General features: G+C 37.1%; 1 protein-coding gene across 3 annotated transcripts in view; it reads right to left on the bottom strand.

Moving 5' to 3' along the window:
• Window positions 1-13,590: 13,590 nt before the first annotated feature.
• MAEL (maelstrom spermatogenic transposon silencer) overlaps window positions 13,591-18,799 on the bottom strand; it is a 46,802-nt gene continuing 41,593 nt past the window's right edge. For all 3 annotated transcript variants that reach the window (XM_045392081.3, XM_074003195.1, XM_065520240.1), the window contains 3 exons: window positions 17,871-18,003; window positions 14,653-14,728; window positions 13,591-14,137 (listed from right to left, as the gene is read on the bottom strand). In XM_045392081.3, coding sequence (XP_045248016.2) covers window positions 13,950-14,137; window positions 14,653-14,728; window positions 17,871-18,003 — 397 coding nt within the window. In that variant the 3' untranslated portion in view covers window positions 13,591-13,949. The remainder of the gene's footprint in view (window positions 14,138-14,652; window positions 14,729-17,870; window positions 18,004-18,799) is intronic.

Here is an 18,799-nt window from a genome sequence, read left to right as displayed (position 1 = left end):
AATGAGTAAAACAAAGTATGTCCAATGCTTATAACTACAATGGTGAATAATAAATCAGGCCAGGGGGCTATAGAATATGGATAACTGCTATTTTGAAGAAGGGGTCAAGACCTCATTGAGAAGGTGACATTTGGGTCAACACCTGAGGAAGGTGAGGAGAGAGGTATGCAGATATCTACAGGAAGAGCATTCTGGGCAGATGAACCACCTAGGGCAAAGGCTTTGAGGCAGAAGTGTGCTTGGAGTATTTAAGGAAGAGCAAGGAGGACAGCGTGGCTGCAGCAGAGGGAGCAGAGGTGAGTGTGGGAAGCAAGGTCAGGGAGATAGTGCAGGGTCTTAGTGGCTACAGAAAGGACTTTGACTTTGAACTTTGACATGACTTAAGATGAAGAACCAGTACAGGTTTGTTTGTTTTTAAGCAACTTTATTGAAGTATGCATTAATTTCCTGGCGCCACCAAATAAATTGCCATCAATGTGTGGCTTAAAACAGTAGAATTTATTCTTTCACAGTTCTGGCAGCAAGAAGTCTGAAATTGGGATATCTGGAAGCTGAGCTCTGGGAAACTATAAAATTTTGAGGAAGGGAGATAATGAAAGAGCAGCTAAGACTGAGGAGCAACCAATAAGGCAAGAGCGAACCAAGAGGACGTGTGGTCCTAGAAGCCAAGTGAAGAAACTGTTTCAACTCTCTCTACAAAATATTGCTTATAGGTCAATTAAGTTGAGGACTGAGACTTGGACCATTTGATTTAGCAATGTGGAAGTCACTGGTGGCCTTGATAAGAGTAATTACAGTTGAGTGACATGGACAAATGCCTGACTGAGTTCAAGAGACAATGGGAGGAGAGAAATTGAGGACAGGAAGAAAAGATAATTCTTTTGAGAAGCTTTGCTCTAAAAGGGAGCCAATAATGAAGCAGTAGACAGAGAGGGGCTCAAGGGTTATTTTTATTTTTAATGAGAGATCTAATTGCACAGTGATGGGAATGATCCAATTGGGAGGGAACCATTAGTGATGCCAAAGGGGAGAACTGCTGGTTCAACACTCTGAGTCTAGGTTAAGATTTAGAGAAGGGGAGAGTTATTGGCCTTAAGAGGAGCACCAACAAGTTATTCATTCTAACAGGCAGGGTTGGGTGTGGAGTAGGGGGCACAGCATGTGGTGGTCAGAGCTTATAGAAGTTCTCTTCTGAATAATTCTTCCTCAGTGAAGTGTGAAGCTAAAAGTGAGGATGGGAAGGAGATGTTGGCATTTTAAGGAAAGAAGAGAAGGTATGAAAGAGTCATCTAAAAAAGAGGAGTTAGCAAGTGAGTGGAACAGGAAAAGAAAAGCATGACTGGAGAGATAGTGGATGAGGCAAATGCAGTAGTGTTAAGGGTTTCCTTGAGGGTGGTGGTCATGAATTCACAGTGAGACCAGGTAGCATGGCAGTGTGCTTTTCTTCAGCATTATTCAGATGTGTAGGTGTTGGTGTGAAGTAGGCAGAGAGTTGTGTTTAGCAAGGCTTTAGATTGTGCCACACAATTGTTTAGTAAGGGAAGTGGGAATGTATACCAGGGAGTGATCATAACACTTGCTTGTGGACTTCGAACATGGTAAGGATCAAAGACAAAAGCATTGTATGACACAGGAAAAAATATGATTAAATTAATGGGTTGTAGGTCCTATTAAACCTACAAGTTCAAAAATAGGAGAATTGTTTAACTTGGGGTGACAGAATGTATGGGCTAAAAAATGGAGGTGGTGAGCAGAGAGTATAATGTTGAAATGGAAAGTATGGATTTGTGTTATTGGTATATGTCTAAGAAAGTGGACAGTAGAAGCAGGGTGAAGGGCAAATTCCTGTGGAGAGGATGTCAAAGAACCAAGACATCTGATCCGTGAGAAGATCATCTCATGAAGACTGAACTCTCCAAGAACTAAGGCAGAAGTAGTATTGGAGAGTGTGACAGAGCTCAGAGCTAAAATAATCAAAGAAGGAGTGGGAGTGATCTGGTGGAGTAGATGACAGCAACAATGAGGAAGAGTGGTGACATAACTTGTCAACCTCACCTTCCCCTGAAGTAAGTCATAAGACCCTCATGTGAGAGGTGCCCTTCCTGTATCTGGAGGAAAAGGAAAGGAACATTCTTATCTCTGAAGATCAAGAGATGCCAAAAAGCATATGAACAGGCAGGCCTCACTAAGTTTCTCTCAGTGCATTACCATTAGACCATACCAATTCATCCTATCATATTTCTCCATGACTATCCATTCTTTATCAAATCTATGATAAAAACACTCAGGTTTAATTGTTTATTTGAGTCTTTATTTCCTTATCAAGGCTCCTATGTCATACAGAACTTATAAATGTGTATGCTTTTCTCTTGCTAATCTGTTTTTGTTACAGGGTCTCAGCCATGAACCTAAGATGGGTAGAAGGAGAGATATCAACCAACATCTCACATAACCATTTCCATTTTTTTCAAAGAGAGAATAAAGAATATATGACTGTATGCTTGATTGTTATAGTTCTGTAGGTGTATAATACTTTGGAAAAATGCTCTACAACTGGCCACATTGATTTCCTGGGGAAAGGAATTAAGTACATGGGGACAATGGTGTCATCCCCAGGGGTTACTGTGTATCCCTGGCAACTTTTGAATTTGAGCTACACACATGCCATGCTAATTACAAATAGTAATAGTGATATTAATTTAAAAGGATGTCTTTTTTTTTTCAAGTTGGGGAGACAAAATATGCATACACTTCTTATTATAAAATGGAAAGTGTTTAGTGTCCTAAGAGAGGCAGAGATGAGATTGTATTCCAGGCTTGGCTAGAAAGTCAGGGCTGGTGGAAATTTAGGTACAAGTGTGAGTTTGTATTCTGTTTAAATATACTTCAGTGGAACTGGAATGAATGCCCCAGTCTCCAAGTTCAGGTCATGTTCAGCAGTGCTTTAGCCTCCAACAAGTTTTTTGGTTAAAAAACAGGTGCCAGAAAATTTGTAAAGTTCCATAAGGACGCTGCTAGCATCTGGCAAAAGTCAAGGGTTTAATATTGCTAGTTAAAAGCTTTTTAAACACTCATCACCCTCTTTTGTGACCTGTTCTAATGTTAAAGTAGCTGTGCTTAACACCATTGTGTGCCAGCGGGAGACAGAAAATGCATGTTATTTTTAGTAAAGTCTAGTGCAAATGGTGGATGCTCTTTGGACTCTGCTGGCAGATTTGATTCTTAGCTCCTGGAAAGCCAAATGTATTTAAATTGCCATCCTTGTCTGTCATCTCAACGAGTGAAATGAACTTTTCCAGTTCCTCAAACTGTGATGTGGTGGGTGAATAAAACCCCAAGGTGGCATCCAACTAGGACTGGATTGAAAGTTTCTTTCTTTTTTCTTTTTCTTTTTTTTTTTTAAAGCTAAGTAAGGACACAGAGTTTCAGCTCAGCAGCTGATAAAGACATCTGATTTACTGGGAAAGCACACAGAACTCTTCCACCTTTATTTTCTAAAACGGGAAAAGTCTCAGGCAACTCTTTAACTCTAGCTCTTTCCAAATCAACCAGTACAAACTGTCTTAAAGATTAAGATACCCCTAACTTGAGAGAAGGAAAACTCTGTATTTCAATATTGTACTGCCCAAGTCACCAAAAAGCCTCTCATAAAATTTCTCTTTATCATTAATTAAAGAGACAGGGTCTTACTATGTTGCCCAGACTGGACTCAGACTCCTGGACTCAAGCAATCCTCCTGAGTAGCTGGGACTACAGGTGAGCATCACTTTTCTTTCTTGAATCTATTAATACGGTAAATAACATTTATAGTTTTTTGAATGCTAAATCATCTTGCTCTCCTGAAGAAACTCAACTTGGACATGACTTTTTTAATATATGGAAAGACTATATTCCTTGAAAGTTTAGAATTCAGCTGTTAAACTGTGTGGCTTTGGCATTTTATTCTTTAGAATACTTTAAACTGTTGTTTCAGTTTCTCTGTTTCAGAAATATAATATAGGATTTCTTTCTTCCTGAGACACTTCCAGTGAATTGTATTTTTCTGGGAATTTGTTTCCGATTCATCCAAGTTCCCAAATTTATTGGTATGGAAAGTTCATATTATTATTTTATTTTACATCCTTAACCCCTGCTGGTCTGAACTTAATGTCTCCTTTTGGAACATAATGTTGTTTGTGCTTTCCCTCTTTTTGCTTGGTTTATCTCATCAGAGTTTTATCTATTTTAATATTTTTCAAAAAGCCAACTTGGGCTTTGTTGAACCTATTATGTCTTTTCTATTTCATTTATGCTTTCTTTTTATTATCACCCTCCTTCTATATTGAATGGGCTTATTCTAACTTCTTAAGTTGGTATTTAATTGTTGACTTTTCAGCCCTTCTTTACTTGTAATATCAGTGTCTTCTCAATATTTCTATATTCTAATATGTAGTGTTGATTATTATGCAGTTGTTATGAAGAATTTTTACTATCATTTAGTCACAAGAAGGTTTTAGCATCCATTATTTCTTTCAGATGTACAGGTTTTAAATGTTATAAAAAATTTATATTGATAGATGAATAGTGGAGAAAGAACATGATTGTATGTCAATTTCTTGAAATGTATTGAGATTTAATTTATGGTTTGGTCCATTATCAGTTTTTGAAAAAGTTCCATGTCTGTTTGAAATGAATGTGATTGACAAATTGTCCATTAGATCAAATTTGTTAGTTTAAAATTTCAAATATTCCATATATTTACTGGGTTTTGGTATGCTTGACTTATCAATAATAGACTTGTGTTTAAATCTTTTGGCATGATGATGGATTTGTCTGTTTTTCCTTATATTCTATTAGTTTTCATTTTGCATTTGTTGAAATTATTACAGTAGGTGTATAAAAGGAAAAGATCATTGAATTAACCAGGAAATATAAAAATGTTGAGTATTTTATTTTTCCTGGTTAATGCAATGATTCTTATACTAAACACTCTTATTTGGTATTAATATAATTATGACAGGATTGGTATTTCTCTATCTATTTTTAAACTTTTACTTTAGGTTCAGTATATATATTTTTTATTCTTTTTCTTTTTTCTTTTCTTTTCTTTTCTTTTTTTTTTTTTAAGACTGACTCTTGCACTGTCGCCCAGGCTGGAGTGCAGTGGCGCTATCTCGGCTCACTGCAACGTCTGCCTCCCAGGTTCGAGTGATTCTCCTTGTCTCAGCCTCCTAAGTAGCTGGGATTATAGGCACCCGCTGCTACGCCTGGCTCATTTTTTTGTATTTTTAGTAGAGACGAGTTTCACTATGTTGGTCAGGCTGGTCTCAAACTCCTGACCTCGTGATCCTCCAGCCTCGGACTCCCAAAGTGTTGGGATTACAGGCATGAGCCACTGCACCCAGCCTATCCTTTTTTCATCTTTCCGTAGCAATTTGCTTCAGGTGTAAATCCTATAAGCAGCATATTACTGGAGTTTTAAAAACTCAGAATGGCAAACTTTTAACTGGTGAGTTTAGTCCATTTATATTTATTGCTAGCATTGATATGTTGCATTAGATTTTACCATTTTACTTCATACTATTTTCCTTGTTCCCCAATCCCATGTTTTTCTTTTTCCCTTGCCTCCAGAGGTATGAGTTAATTTTATTGTTGTTGATTGCATTTTTCCTTATTCCAAATGTTTTCTATTGCTTTGGAATTATTTACTTTATTTATATTCTCTTAATGGCTACCTCTGAAATTTTGCCACACCTATTTGACTAAATAATATCGAGTGTAAAATAATATATTAATCTCTTAATAAACCATTCTAATAACTTAGAATACCTTCATTTCATTTAACTCTCCTTCAGACTTACATGTTATTATAGAGCAAGTATTTTAGTCCCATCCTTTATAACCTCACAAGTTAAAAAATATACTAATAATTACAATTTTTATAAAACAATATTTGTATTTGTCTAGATTTGCACATGTTTGCCGTTTTATATCCTTGCTATCTCATCATGCACTGTCCTTCTAGGATAATTTCAGAAGTCCTTTATTATTAGTTCAATTGGTGGCAACAGATTTTTAAATCTATAAATGTATTTATTTGATCCTCTTTTTTCAAAGATAGTTTACTGGGTACCCAATTCTAGTTTGATAATTATTTTCTCTCAACATTTTGGAGATATTATTTCACATCTCCTGACTGGCTTTACTGCTGCTAGAGTTTTCTGTCATTGTCCGTTTGTAGGTAATGTTTTTCTGTGGCTGCTTTCGAAGTCTACTCTGGTGTTAATGAATTTTCCCTTCAATATCTTTGGGATAGGTTTTTAATATTTATCTTGAGGATTCGTGTTTTTCATTATTTCTTACAATTTTCAGCCATTATCTCTTTAAATATAGCGTCTCATCCATCTCTCTATTCTTAAACTTCATCTTTTTTCTTCATATCTCTTAACATCTCTTTCTTATTTTCCATTCCATTGTCTCTTTTTTCTACATTTCTTCAGAACTATCTTCCAACACAGTAATTTTCTTTTCAGCTGTGATTAACTTGCCATCGTGGGTTTTTTCACTTCAAATTCTAATTTGTTTTATTTCTGGAAGTTCCTTTTGTTTCTTGTTCTTCAAATACACCTGTTTGCTCTTCTTTGTGAATGAGTCTTTTATGTAAACATTTCATGCATAGCTCTTTTATTTTCTACGTCTGACAATTTCAGTATCTGCAGGTCTTGAGTGGGTAACTGTTATTTGATGATTCTACTCTCACAGTGTGTCACCTTTTTTAAGGCTTTGTTTAATGAGCTTACTGCTTGATTTTAATCTGTAGGAATCTTGGGAAACTAAAATGGACAAACATTTCTTAAGAGAGGATTGTTACCTTTTCTGACAGTGTCCAAGGGTTGCCACCAACCTGATACAATTTCACCTCCCTGAGAGGCAGAAGTCTGAGGCTTAGGCTCTCTACTTTGCTGCTGGCCCTAGGCTCAGACAAATGATAGCAGTGCTATTTGCACCTACCCCGACTCCCAGGCCATCCATACCCAACTTCTCAGCTTCCTTAAAATTCCTTCAGTCCATCTACAGGGGTCAAAATGAGGCAGACATGCTTAGAGTGATGACCTCTTCCTCAAAAGAGGTCTACTTGAACTATTTGTACTGCTTCTAGGAGCACGACTCCCATATCTTCTTTAATCTCATTGTCACGAGTGAAGAGTCACAGAAACTCACTCCTAGTCTGCTAACAATCGTAACCTTAACATTACTATCTGCTTTGACTCCACCAGGACCAACTTTCTTATGTCCTTTATCTTTGTTTATATCAGTTACCACAAGAACCACCAGACTCCTAGGTCACTGCTCATCTCCTACACCCAAATCTCCCTAATGTTCTGTACATCTCTACTGCAGCCTCTTCTCCTAACCAATCCCTGAACCCTTCTATCATGCCCCCTACAACTTATGATTCATTATCAGCAAAACTGCTTTAATTTCAACCATTTTTCTTTATTTTCTTTTTCCTCTTTCTTTTTTTTTCTTTTTTTCTTTTTTCTTTTTGTTGTTGTTGTTGCTGCTGTTGTTGTTGAGACACAGATTCACTTTATCGTCCAGGCTGAGTGCAGTGGTGCAATCTCAGCTCATTGTAACCTCAACCTCCCAGGCTCAAGTGATCCTCGCACCTTAGTCTCCCCAGTAGCTGGGACCACAGGCACATGCCACCATGCCCGGCTAATTTATGTATTTTTTTGTGGAGATGGAGTTTTTCCATGTTGCCCAGGCTGGTCTTGAACTCCTGAGCTCAAGCGATCCGCCTGCCTTGGACTCCCAAAGTGCTGGGATTACTGGCATGAGCCACCGTGGCCAGCCTCAAGCATTTTTCTGATTTCGCCCTTCACTTGCTTGCTAAAACTGAAATCTGACTCTTTCTTGAGAGCAGTATTCCCTTGAAGCCTTCTCAAGTACTGGCTATTTTTCTTTCTCATACCCCTGTTACCACTGGGTCTGGAGGTGAGATAGTGCCTCCTTGTTTCTCACTGTTACTTTCTATCTTCCTTCTCCCTAAAACTCTCAGCTTTGATTTTCATGTCATCAGATTTTAATACCTATCACCCTCATTTTGATGTCACCTATCAACCCCTGGGTTGACCCCACCTCCACCCTCCATTTTCTCAATAATTTTGGCTTCTGGGATACTACCACTCTCTCCAAGTCTTAATTACTGGTAATTTCAATGTACCTGGAGATGATTCTTCCAACATCCTGACCTCTCATTTCTTTAAAAAAAAAGTTTTTATTTCCATAGGTTATTGGGAGAAGGTGGTGTTTGGTTACATGAGTAAATCCTTTAGTGGTGATCTGTGAGATTTTGGTGCACCCATTACCCGAGCAATATATAGTGTACACAATTTGTAGTCTTTAGTCTATCACCCCCTTCCCACCCTTTCCCCCTGAGTCCCCAAAGTCCATTGTGTCATTCTTATGCCTTTGCATTCTCATGGCTTAGTTCCCACTTGTTAGTGAGAACATATGATGTTTGGTTTTCCATTCCTGAGTTACTTCACTTAGAATAATAGTCTCCAGTCTCATCCAGGTTGCTGCAAATGCCATTATTAATTCATTCCTTTTTATGGCTGAGTAGTATTCCATTGTGTGTGTATATATATACACACACACCACAGTTTCTTTATCCACTCATTGATTATGGGCATTTGGGTTGGTTCCACATTTTTGCAATTGTGAAATTATGCTGCTATAAACATGTGTGTGCAAGTATCTTTTTGTATAATGACTTCTTTTCCTCTGGGTAGAAACCCAGTAATGGGATTGCTGGATCAAATGGTAGTTCTACTTTTAGTTCTTTCAGGAATCTCCACACTGTTTTCCATAGTGGTTGTACTACTTTACATTCCCACCAGCAGTGTAAAAGTGTTCCCTGTTCACTGCATCCACACCAACATCTATTTTTATTTTTTGATTATGGCCATTATGGTTTTGATTTGTATTTCCCTGATCATTAGTGATGCTGAGCATTTTTTCATACATTTGTTGGCCATTTGTATATCTTCTTTTGAGAATTGTCTATTCACGTCCTTAGACCACTTTTTGATGGGATTTTTTCTTGCTAATTTGAGTTTGTTGTAGATTCTGGAAATTAGTCCTTTGTCATATGTATAGATTGTGAAGATTTTCTCCCACTCTGTGTTTACTCTGCTGACTGTTCCTTTTGCCACGCGAAAGCTCTTTAGTTTAAGTCCCAGCTATTTATCTTTGTTTTTATTGCATTTGCTTTTGAGTTCTTGGTCATGAAATCCTTGCCTAAGCCAGTATCTAGAAGGGTTTTTCCAATGTACTCTTCTAGAATTTTTATAGTTTCAGGTCTTAGATTTAAGTCCTTGATCCATCTTGAGTTGATTTTTGTAAAAAGTGAGAGATGAGGATCCAGTTTCATTCCCCAACATGTGGCTTGCCAATTATCCCAGCACCATTTGTTGAATAGGGTCTCCTTTTCCCACTTTACGTTTTTGTTTGCTTTGTCAAAGATCAGTTGGATGTTAAGTATTTGGGTTTATTTCTGGATTCTCTATTCAGTTTCACTGCTGACTTCTCAGTTCCTTAAATGCCTCTCCTCCAATGATCTTGTTCTTTACCTCCCTCAGGAACTCATTCATAAAACAATACCCAGATTATCTCATTATCAGTAACTGTGACCTTCTATAATCTTAATTTCATGCATTGCACTCTCTACCACCTCCTGTCTTTCTAGCTCACTCCCGTTGGTACCACAACATCTCTATCTATCCTTCAGTCCTACCTCCAATCCATTGATCTAGTCATCTTGATACTTTATTCATCTTCCTACCCAGTCTATATTTTTTACTGAGGTAAAATAGACATATACAATTTACCATCTTTACCATTTTTAAGTGTACATTTCAGTGGTAATAATACATTTCTATTCCTTTTGCTCCTTCATGTCCCCCACGCCCTTCCCCTTCCTGGCCTATGGTAACCACCAATCTACTATCTTCATCAGATCTGCTTTTTTAGCTTCCACGTGAGTGGGAACATGCAGCATTTGTCTGTGCTTGGCTTATTTCATTTAATGGCCTCCAGTTCCATTCATGTTGCTGCAAATGACATTTCATTCTTTTGCATGGCTGAATAATATTCCATTGTGTAGATATACCACTTCTTGTTTACTTATTTATCAGTTTGTGGCTATTTGGGTTGTATCCATTTTGGGGCTATTACAAGTAATGCTGCTATGAACATTTATGTGCAAGTTTCTGTAGAAACATGCACAGAAATGGAATTGCTGGATCATATGGTCACTTTGTATTGAACTTTTTTAGGAATTGCAAAATTGTTTTCCATAGCAGCTGTACCATTTACATTCCCACCAGCAGTGTATGAGGGTTCCAATTTCTTTACATCCTTACCAACACTTACTTTCCTTTTCTTGATGATAGTCATCCTAGTGAGTGTGAAGCAGTTTCTTTTGTTTTGATATGCATATGCTAATGACTAATGATATTGCACATCTTTTTGTATGCTTAAGGGCCATTTGTATTTCTTCTTTGGAACAGATACTTGAAATATTTATTCAAATCTTTTGCCCATTTAGAAACTGGGTTGTCTTTTTTTATTGTTAAGAGTTCTTTATTACTCTGTAAACTAGACCTTTATCAGATAAATGATTTGTAAATACTTTTTCCCATTCTGTATGTTGTCTTTTTCACTTTCTTGATAGTGTCTTTTAATGCACAAGGCTGCTTTTTAGGTCTTAGTTTCGATATATTCCAAATTATTTTTTCTTGTTTGTTCTGTTGGTGTCCTATTAAGAGACTGTTGCCTCATCTAAGGTCATGAAGATTTACACTTGTATTTTCTTCCTCTAACAGTTGTATAATTTTAGCTCTTACATTAGGTCTTTAATCCATTTTGAACTAATTTTTGTGTTAGGTAGGGTCCTGTCTTAGTCCATTTGTACTGCTATAACAAAATACCTCAGACTGAATAATTTATAAAGAACTGAAATTTATTTCCCTTGGTTCTAGAGATTGGAAAATTCAAGATGAAGGTGGTGGCAGAATTGATATCTGGTGAGGGCTTCTCTCTGCTTCCAAGATGGCACCTTGTTGCTGCATCCTCTGTAGGGAACACTGTGTCCCCACATGGTGGAAGGGACAGAAGAACAAGAGTGTGCTTCCTTCAACCTCGAGCCTTTTTACAAGGGTGCTGATCCCATTCATGAAGGCTCTGCTCAAAGACCTCCAAAAGACTACATCTCTTAAAACTGTAGCACTGGGGATTAAGTTTCAACATGAATTTTGAAAGGACATCATCATTCAAACCATAGCCTATCTAAATTCATTATTTTGCATGTGGATATCCAGTTGCCCTAGAACTATTTGTTTTAAAGACTATTGTTCCCTCCATTGAATGGTCTTGGCACAGATATATGAGTTTATTTCTGGAATAGATTCAATTCTGTTCCAATGATTTACATACATCTCTCCTCATACTTAAGACCACTTTTATTAATGCATTGTAATTGTTTACTTCCCCCATTAAACTGTGAGTCCCTTGAGACCAGGAGCCACATCTTTATTCACCTTAGTATTTTTAACTCAGCATTTAACAGACTCTCAAAACATTTTCACTGAACAAATGAAACTAACCACTTAATTTTGAGGAAAATAAAGGGAATGGAGTCTACAATAAAGTTGGTTCCCTTTCCCATGTAGTACTTTACCTTATGAAGTGGCTTTGAAATTCTGACATCCTTTCGCCATTACTCAAATTGGCAACTATTGATTCTAACATGTAGTGAACACCCTCTCATATAGAAATATGGGCACCACAAAGTTTGCAATTGAGAAAAAGAGATAATATCATGAACCAAAATAGCTGTAATTAAAAACAGTTAAATATTGTAAGATAATACAAAGGAAATACTACTGGAGTTAGAGGGGGCAGAAATCACTCTCAACCAGGATATCCATGAGTATACCAATCACTCACCTAGTCTTCCTTAAGGGTAATTAATACTTCAAATTCAATGCCAAAGATTTTTTTTTTTTTTTTTTTAAAGAGGAGACAGGGTTTGAATTTTACTAAAAATGTAGTTTGGGGATTTTGAATTTCTTTTAAGAGAAAGACCAGCTATTCTCTTAAAATAAATCCCTGGGGCCTATTGAATTGTTTTCGTTTATTTGACATATATCTCAGAAGTATAACCAATACTATTGTTTAAATTAAAAAATTAACTTAAACAGTTCACAGAGGACTGAATTCAGGTGACAGAGAACAAGACTTAGGCATCTGAAGTCATAAGTCTGAATATTTTAAGCCTTCCTCATCTTCTCTACCCAATTATTAATAAGCTGAGTTTTTCAAAGTTATTATTATTAGTTTTTTAGAGGCAGGGTCTTGCGCTGTTACCCAGGCTGGAGTGCAGTGGCATGATCACAGCTCAATGCAGCCTTAAACTCCTGGGCTAAAGTGATCCTCCTACCTCAGCCTCCCTAGTAGCTAGGACTACAGGCATGCACCACCATGCCTGGCTAACTTTTTAACTTGTTGTATAGCTGTAGTTGTGCTATTATGCCTCAGCTGGTCTCAAACTCCTGTCCTCAAGTGATCCTGCTGCCTCAGCCTCCCAAACTGGTGGGATTAAAGGTGTGAGCCACCACCCCTGGTCTAAGTTGATTTTTAAGAAAGACACAATGGTTTTAAAGCTTGGATATAAAGTTTTTAAAGAAAAATATACTACTAGAAATTATAATATACAAATTTAGTCTATGAATTGTTCTTTTTCCAAATCTGGTATCAGAAATAGATGAATGCGAGATGGAGGACAATATAGTGTATTAGGAACATGATCTATACAAAAGGTCGGTCAATTAAAAAAAAAAGGAACATGGTCTTTGGAGTCAGACTGACTTGGAATAACAACAGTTCCTTCAGTTAGGAGCTATGTGACCTGAGCATTTTTTGGTCTCTAAAATGTATTGCCTCCTTCAGAGTGGTAATAAGGGTTTAATTAAGATGACACATATAAAACATCCATAAGGCAGGTATTCAACAGTTAGTAAAGGAAAATATGGGTTACAAAACCAGAGGCCCAGGACAGTCATTCTCTGTAATCAGAGGGACCAGAGTTTGGGGTCAGACAGACTTAAATCAAATTGTTGCCTCTGTCAATGTCATGTGTGGTCTTGGCTTGTGGTTTCAAGCAAAAGGGGTTACCATACCTATTTTACTCATCCTAGGTTATATATTACCCCAGGTTGAGAATATAAGCCAGTTTAAATCAGTCACAGAGTGAACACCTGACTCGATATAATACCTGCTTGCTTTGCAGTCCAACGGATGAGAAATTCATTCAATATCTAGCCATGTGATGTGATTTAGGGTATATTACATAACCTTTCTAATTTTGCCTTCTCATCTTTCAAGTGACTCCTTTTGCCAAAGTAAGTATATTTCAAAAACTTTTTAAGGTAGCAAAACTCTGTGTTTGTTAAAAAATTTTCTTAGTTATTTGCAATAAAAACAGCCTGCAGGTCTGTAGTGCAAGAGTCCCATTTCTTGACAGGAAGAAACAGATTAACACTATTTTAGAACCTTTCATAACAGACATTCAATACCTTTATTATCAGGGGAAATAATTATCAATCTATAACATTCCCAAAAGTACAACTCTAAAAATGTCAGTTTTGTTTGTATAGGACTCAAAACTTTAATGATATACCCATCATACAGCCAGGAAGCAGAACAATCCCTCAAGAAAAAAAGTACAAATGCCAAGATGCTCTCCAACCACAATTTTTTTAAATCTATGAAACAATTTCCTTACAAATTAAGTAGTTTTTATAGTAGTGACATTTATCATTGATGTGATCTGTTTAATATGACTGTAGTAAGAAGGAACTTGGGCCTGTTATTGTTTTCAGAAATTGAAAAGAGTACCATCATTAAGATAAGGAAGAGAAAGATTTGTAACCATCTTTTTGGGACATGTAAGATGAGAGTGAAGTGTCACAGTTGGAGAATTTGTGGATATTGCTGGAGGAATTGGAGATGCTCTCTAGTAAGCGGGTAATCCCTCTTCCCCGAACACTGCTGTTTTGGCCAGAAATTTTCGCCCTAGATGGGTAGTCACCTGGGATATTGAAAATACGAGAAAAGAAATATAGCCATTTTATAATTTTATTACAAAGAGATGCCTCGATTGACTCATCCTACTGTAGGCCTTTCACTAAGCCATAATTCAATGGGTCAACAGTAGAAAAATGTTTTTGTTTTTAGCCCAGGAAACTTTTAATTGAAATTCTTTAGGTACCACTTGAAATTTCATGTCACGAGCTTTTAAAGTGTCTCACCCCACAAAAGATATCATTAAAATCAAAACTATAAAGCTATTGCCGCTACAAGAAAAACAAGTTTTCTTTTAAATGCCCTAACAAATTCTGAGAAGTTACAATGTATCCAAGTGACCCAAAAATGTACATAGCTAAACTGTTTAAGGTGCTAATGCCAAATAAAACCCTCAATTCAACAAGTGCCTTATATCCTAAAGCTAATTTAGATATCACTGTTTAAATACCACACCCTGGGATCTTAGTAATAGGCTCTAACATCCTTTAGGTGCATTTTTGTAAAATATAAGGTGCTTACCAATGGGTGTGTTTGATCTTTGTTCCTGATTAGCAGAGTTGAAATGAGAGAATCCTGAACTCCCGACCCTCAGCTTCTGTAAGTAGCAGGAAAATACCAGGGGGAAAAATGTTTATTTCTTATCAATTATTGGATGGTCTGTCTTCAGTTTCAAATTACTCTCTAAAAATGCAAACTAACACTCAAATACTTTTCCAGTGTCTGATCAATTTTTGCTGCAAAGAAGGGGAGAAAATAGGATAGACTTTGGAGGGAGATTAGGAATTTCAGGGTAAAAAAGGGTTTGCTTTTTTTTTTTTTTTTTTTTTTTTTTTTTTTTAAGTGAGATTATAGCACGTTTGCTGATAATGAATTAGAACAGAGTGAATCCCTGATGATACAGGAGGGGAAAATTACTGAAGCCATGTCCTTGAGTTTACGGTAAGGGAAGGAAATCTAACATACACATAGCCAGATTGGTTTTAGATAGGAACGCAGAAAATTCATTCATTAAAATAGGAGTAAAGCAGAGGATATGGTAGATGCAGGTAGATGAGTCATAGGAATATGTAGAAAATCTCTCCCAATTGTTTCTATTTTCTCAGAGAAGTAGGAGGCAAAGGCATCAGCTAGAGCAAAGGTAAGGGAAGAGATGATGAAATCTGAAGGAAAAAGGTGGTGAGAAATAACTGTCTAGGAGAGTAGGAAATCAGTCAGACTAGAGAAATGGGTATCTGTCAGGCAACATTAAAGGCCCCTTGAAGTTGGTGGTGATGAATAGTAAGATCGGTCAGCATGGTAGTTCCTTTCCAGGTGCATTTAGCTTCACAGGCATACGAGGAGAGTAGGTGAAGAGTTAGATGTAATCAGGGTTAGTATCTGTCAAGTATGATGAAAAAAAGAGGGCCAATGGAGTTGACAGTGCATGCAAGGCAGTGGAAAAGATAGGCCAAGGAATCTGAGTTGGGAAGGAAGAAGGTGAAGGGTAGAGACAAAGGTGGCAAAGGAGGAGACATGAGGCTACAGCATTACTAGCGTTAATGGTGCCCTGGAGTTGTGCAATGAAGTGGCCCTGTAAGGGAGTGCAAAACAGTGGAGGCATAAATGAATTGTATATCCCAGTAGAGACCAAATAACTGTTGGCACTGGGGTACTAGAAGATGGTGGTAGTCTGAGAGGGGGATGTTTGAAATTGAGATTATGAAGGAGGTACCACTGGGGTCCAGGATATGATTGTTTGGTAGAAGGATTATTGAAGGAGAGGAAATCGAACTGAGAGGTTATGCAGCTGGAAGGACTATGTGTAGGGAAATTGAAATAAATAATTCTGATGGAAAAACCAGTTTTCTGGATCGGTGTTGCTCTAAGAATGAGGGGAACCAACTCAGGAGTCTACTGACTCCAAAAAGGGGCCATTTGGAGTCTACTGACTCCAAAAAGGTACTACATCTTGGATGGCAGGAATTTCAATGCCTAGGAATTTTGGGGAGACTGTATAAAGAAGTCTGGAAGCCACAATCAAGGACAACTACTTCAAATATAGGCCCATGACACATGAAGAAGAAAAAGATATCACCATTTGAAAAGGCTAATAGAGAAGCAGTGTCCTTAGAGGAGGGTCAAGTTTTAGTTACAACCAAGAAGGTAAAATAGACTTTCCCCCAAAGAGACTGAAGATATCTGAAATTCTGCTGATAACTAAGGCTGAGAAAACTGACAGGAAGGTTTCTTAGGAGTTGGGGAGGGCTGGGAAATAGGACCAGCCAAATAAGATGAGTCTGGGAGATGAGAAAGAATCTTAAGACTCCTAGGCTTCCTATAGTAACTGATGTAAACAATGAAAAGTCACGTTATTGAGATTAATTCTGATGATGTGAACACAGATGGCGGTGATGAAACTAAGGTAGGGTTTCTCAACCTGGGCACTAATGACATTTTAGGCTGGAAAATGCTTTGTTGTGGAAGGCTGTCCTGTATAGATAGAGTGCTAACAGCATTCCTGGCCTTTATCCTCTAAATGCCAGGGGCACCCCCTCCCCAGATGTGACAACCAAAAATGCCCCCAGGCATTGTTAGATGCCCCACGGAGGACATGAAATGGAGTTGAGAACCACTGGGTAAAAGGTTTAAAGGGAGGGTAGAGAAGGGTCTTGCCCAGTGTACGTATGGAGAGATCTGAAGTCCTTCATTTTTATTTTTAAATTATCACACAGTAAAACTTTTTTTTGGTGTACACATCTATGAAGTTTAACATTATGTACAGACTTGTGTAAACACCACAATCAGGATGCAGAGCCATTCTATCACCTCAAAAACCTCTCTCATGCTCCATCCCTTTACAGACACCCTGTTCCCACGCCTATCCCCTGGGAACCACTAATTTGTTCTTGTTATAGTTTTGTCTTCAAAAAAATGTCATATGAATGGAATCATACAGTATATTCTAAAGTACGTAATTTTGGAGACTGCTTCTTTTGTTCAGCATAATTAACTAGGATGAATCTAGTTGTTTTTATCAGTAGTTCTTGCCTTTGAGTTTCCTTTTCACTAAATGTTTATTGTAAAATAATAATAGTTATTTAATATCTATTAAGCTCTAAGGCAGGGAGGCCTTGGCACTGTCATATATTGCTGCATTTAATCCTAACAAATACTAGCCCCCATTATTGTTCTTGTTCAATAAATAAAAAATTAGTACAGAAAGTTCAAGTATCGTGCATAAAGTCACAAAGCTTGTATGTAGCAGAACCTAAAATAAAATTCAGGAATTCTGACCCTATAGCCCATACTCTTAACTGCTATGTACTTAGTGGTTTAGAGGCCTACTAATAAGTAAACAGCAGAGAGGGAAGGAAGGTGGTAGAAAAATTAGATAGCTTTTAATCAAATCCTAAATCAGGTCTTAAACATTTTTGAAGTAGATGTTCAGAATATTTATATTACTTACATTCAGATATTTAATTTTTGGAATACATCTTTGGAAATGTTTTATATAACGACTAAATACTGGTTTTAATTTTCTTAAAACTTTGTTAAATTGGTAGGAAATACACCAGAAAAAAAAGAATTTTACTAGACGCAACTGGATTAGGAACTGTTTGACAGTCCATGAAGGACTTCAAAATAATGTTTAAGGGGAGGGAAAGAACCAAACAAAGGCTTGATCTTTTACAGCTGTTGGCCAGAATCACATTGAGTAGAACAGCTAAAGAGACCAGCAGCTCAAGTCAGGTTCTTACCTGGTAACGCCCTGCATCCAATACAACCATTTTGGGCGTCACACTATTGCTGGCCTCATAATCTTGTAGTGGTACATGAGCCTCTGTGAGCTGGATTCCAAAGAGAGTGGCCAGAGAATTACTGATGCAGTACCTTTAAAAGAAATAAAAATCTCACTATCAGAATCTCATTTAATTCACCTAAAAGTATTTGTATTTTAAAATCTCTAACAAAAAGCAAGCATCTGCGATACTGTTATAAACTGGGAAAAAAATAAATTTGGCGATTCAGAGAAGACATATAAATAAATAGCAATACATATAATAAAACAGGTTATTACTGGTAAGCAATCTTTTGATTACCAGATAAAATTTTAGGTTCATTTTAAGGGCATGGCAATGAAGGTAAAGATTACTACGATTCCCAAATGTTTAAGGCAAGGAGAGGGAAGTGGCAGAAATAAGACAACAACCATAAACACTAATCTATCCTCTGAACTAAATATCACCCACTGGGCTACCAGGGCACCCAGATTATCTGGGGCTCCAGGTACTTTCACTACAAAACGAGAACAAAAGACCTATGTGTTAGAGTACCCCAATAAGGAAGTGGTTCTGAAGGTTCACCCATATTGCTAGGAGAGGTGACATGGACAGAAAATAAATGTAATACGATGTACAAAACCACCTTTATTTTTATTTTTTGTGAGTACATAGTAGGTGCATATATTTATGGACTACATAAGATGTTTTGATACAAGCATGCAATGTGTAGTAATCACATCATGGAAGATGGCATATCCATTCCTTCAAGTATTTATCCTTTGTATTATAAACAAGCCAATGATTCTCTTTTAGTTATTTTCAAATGTACAATTAAATTATTATTGACTACAGTCACTCTGTTGTGCTATCAAATACTAGGCCTTATTCATTCATTCAAACTATTT

The sequence above is a fragment of the Macaca fascicularis genome, chromosome 1 (genome assembly GCF_037993035.2).
Source record: "Macaca fascicularis isolate 582-1 chromosome 1, T2T-MFA8v1.1".
In the NCBI taxonomy this organism is placed as follows: domain Eukaryota; kingdom Metazoa; phylum Chordata; class Mammalia; order Primates; family Cercopithecidae; genus Macaca; species Macaca fascicularis.
This window is presented reverse-complemented; position numbering and strand designations above follow the sequence as displayed.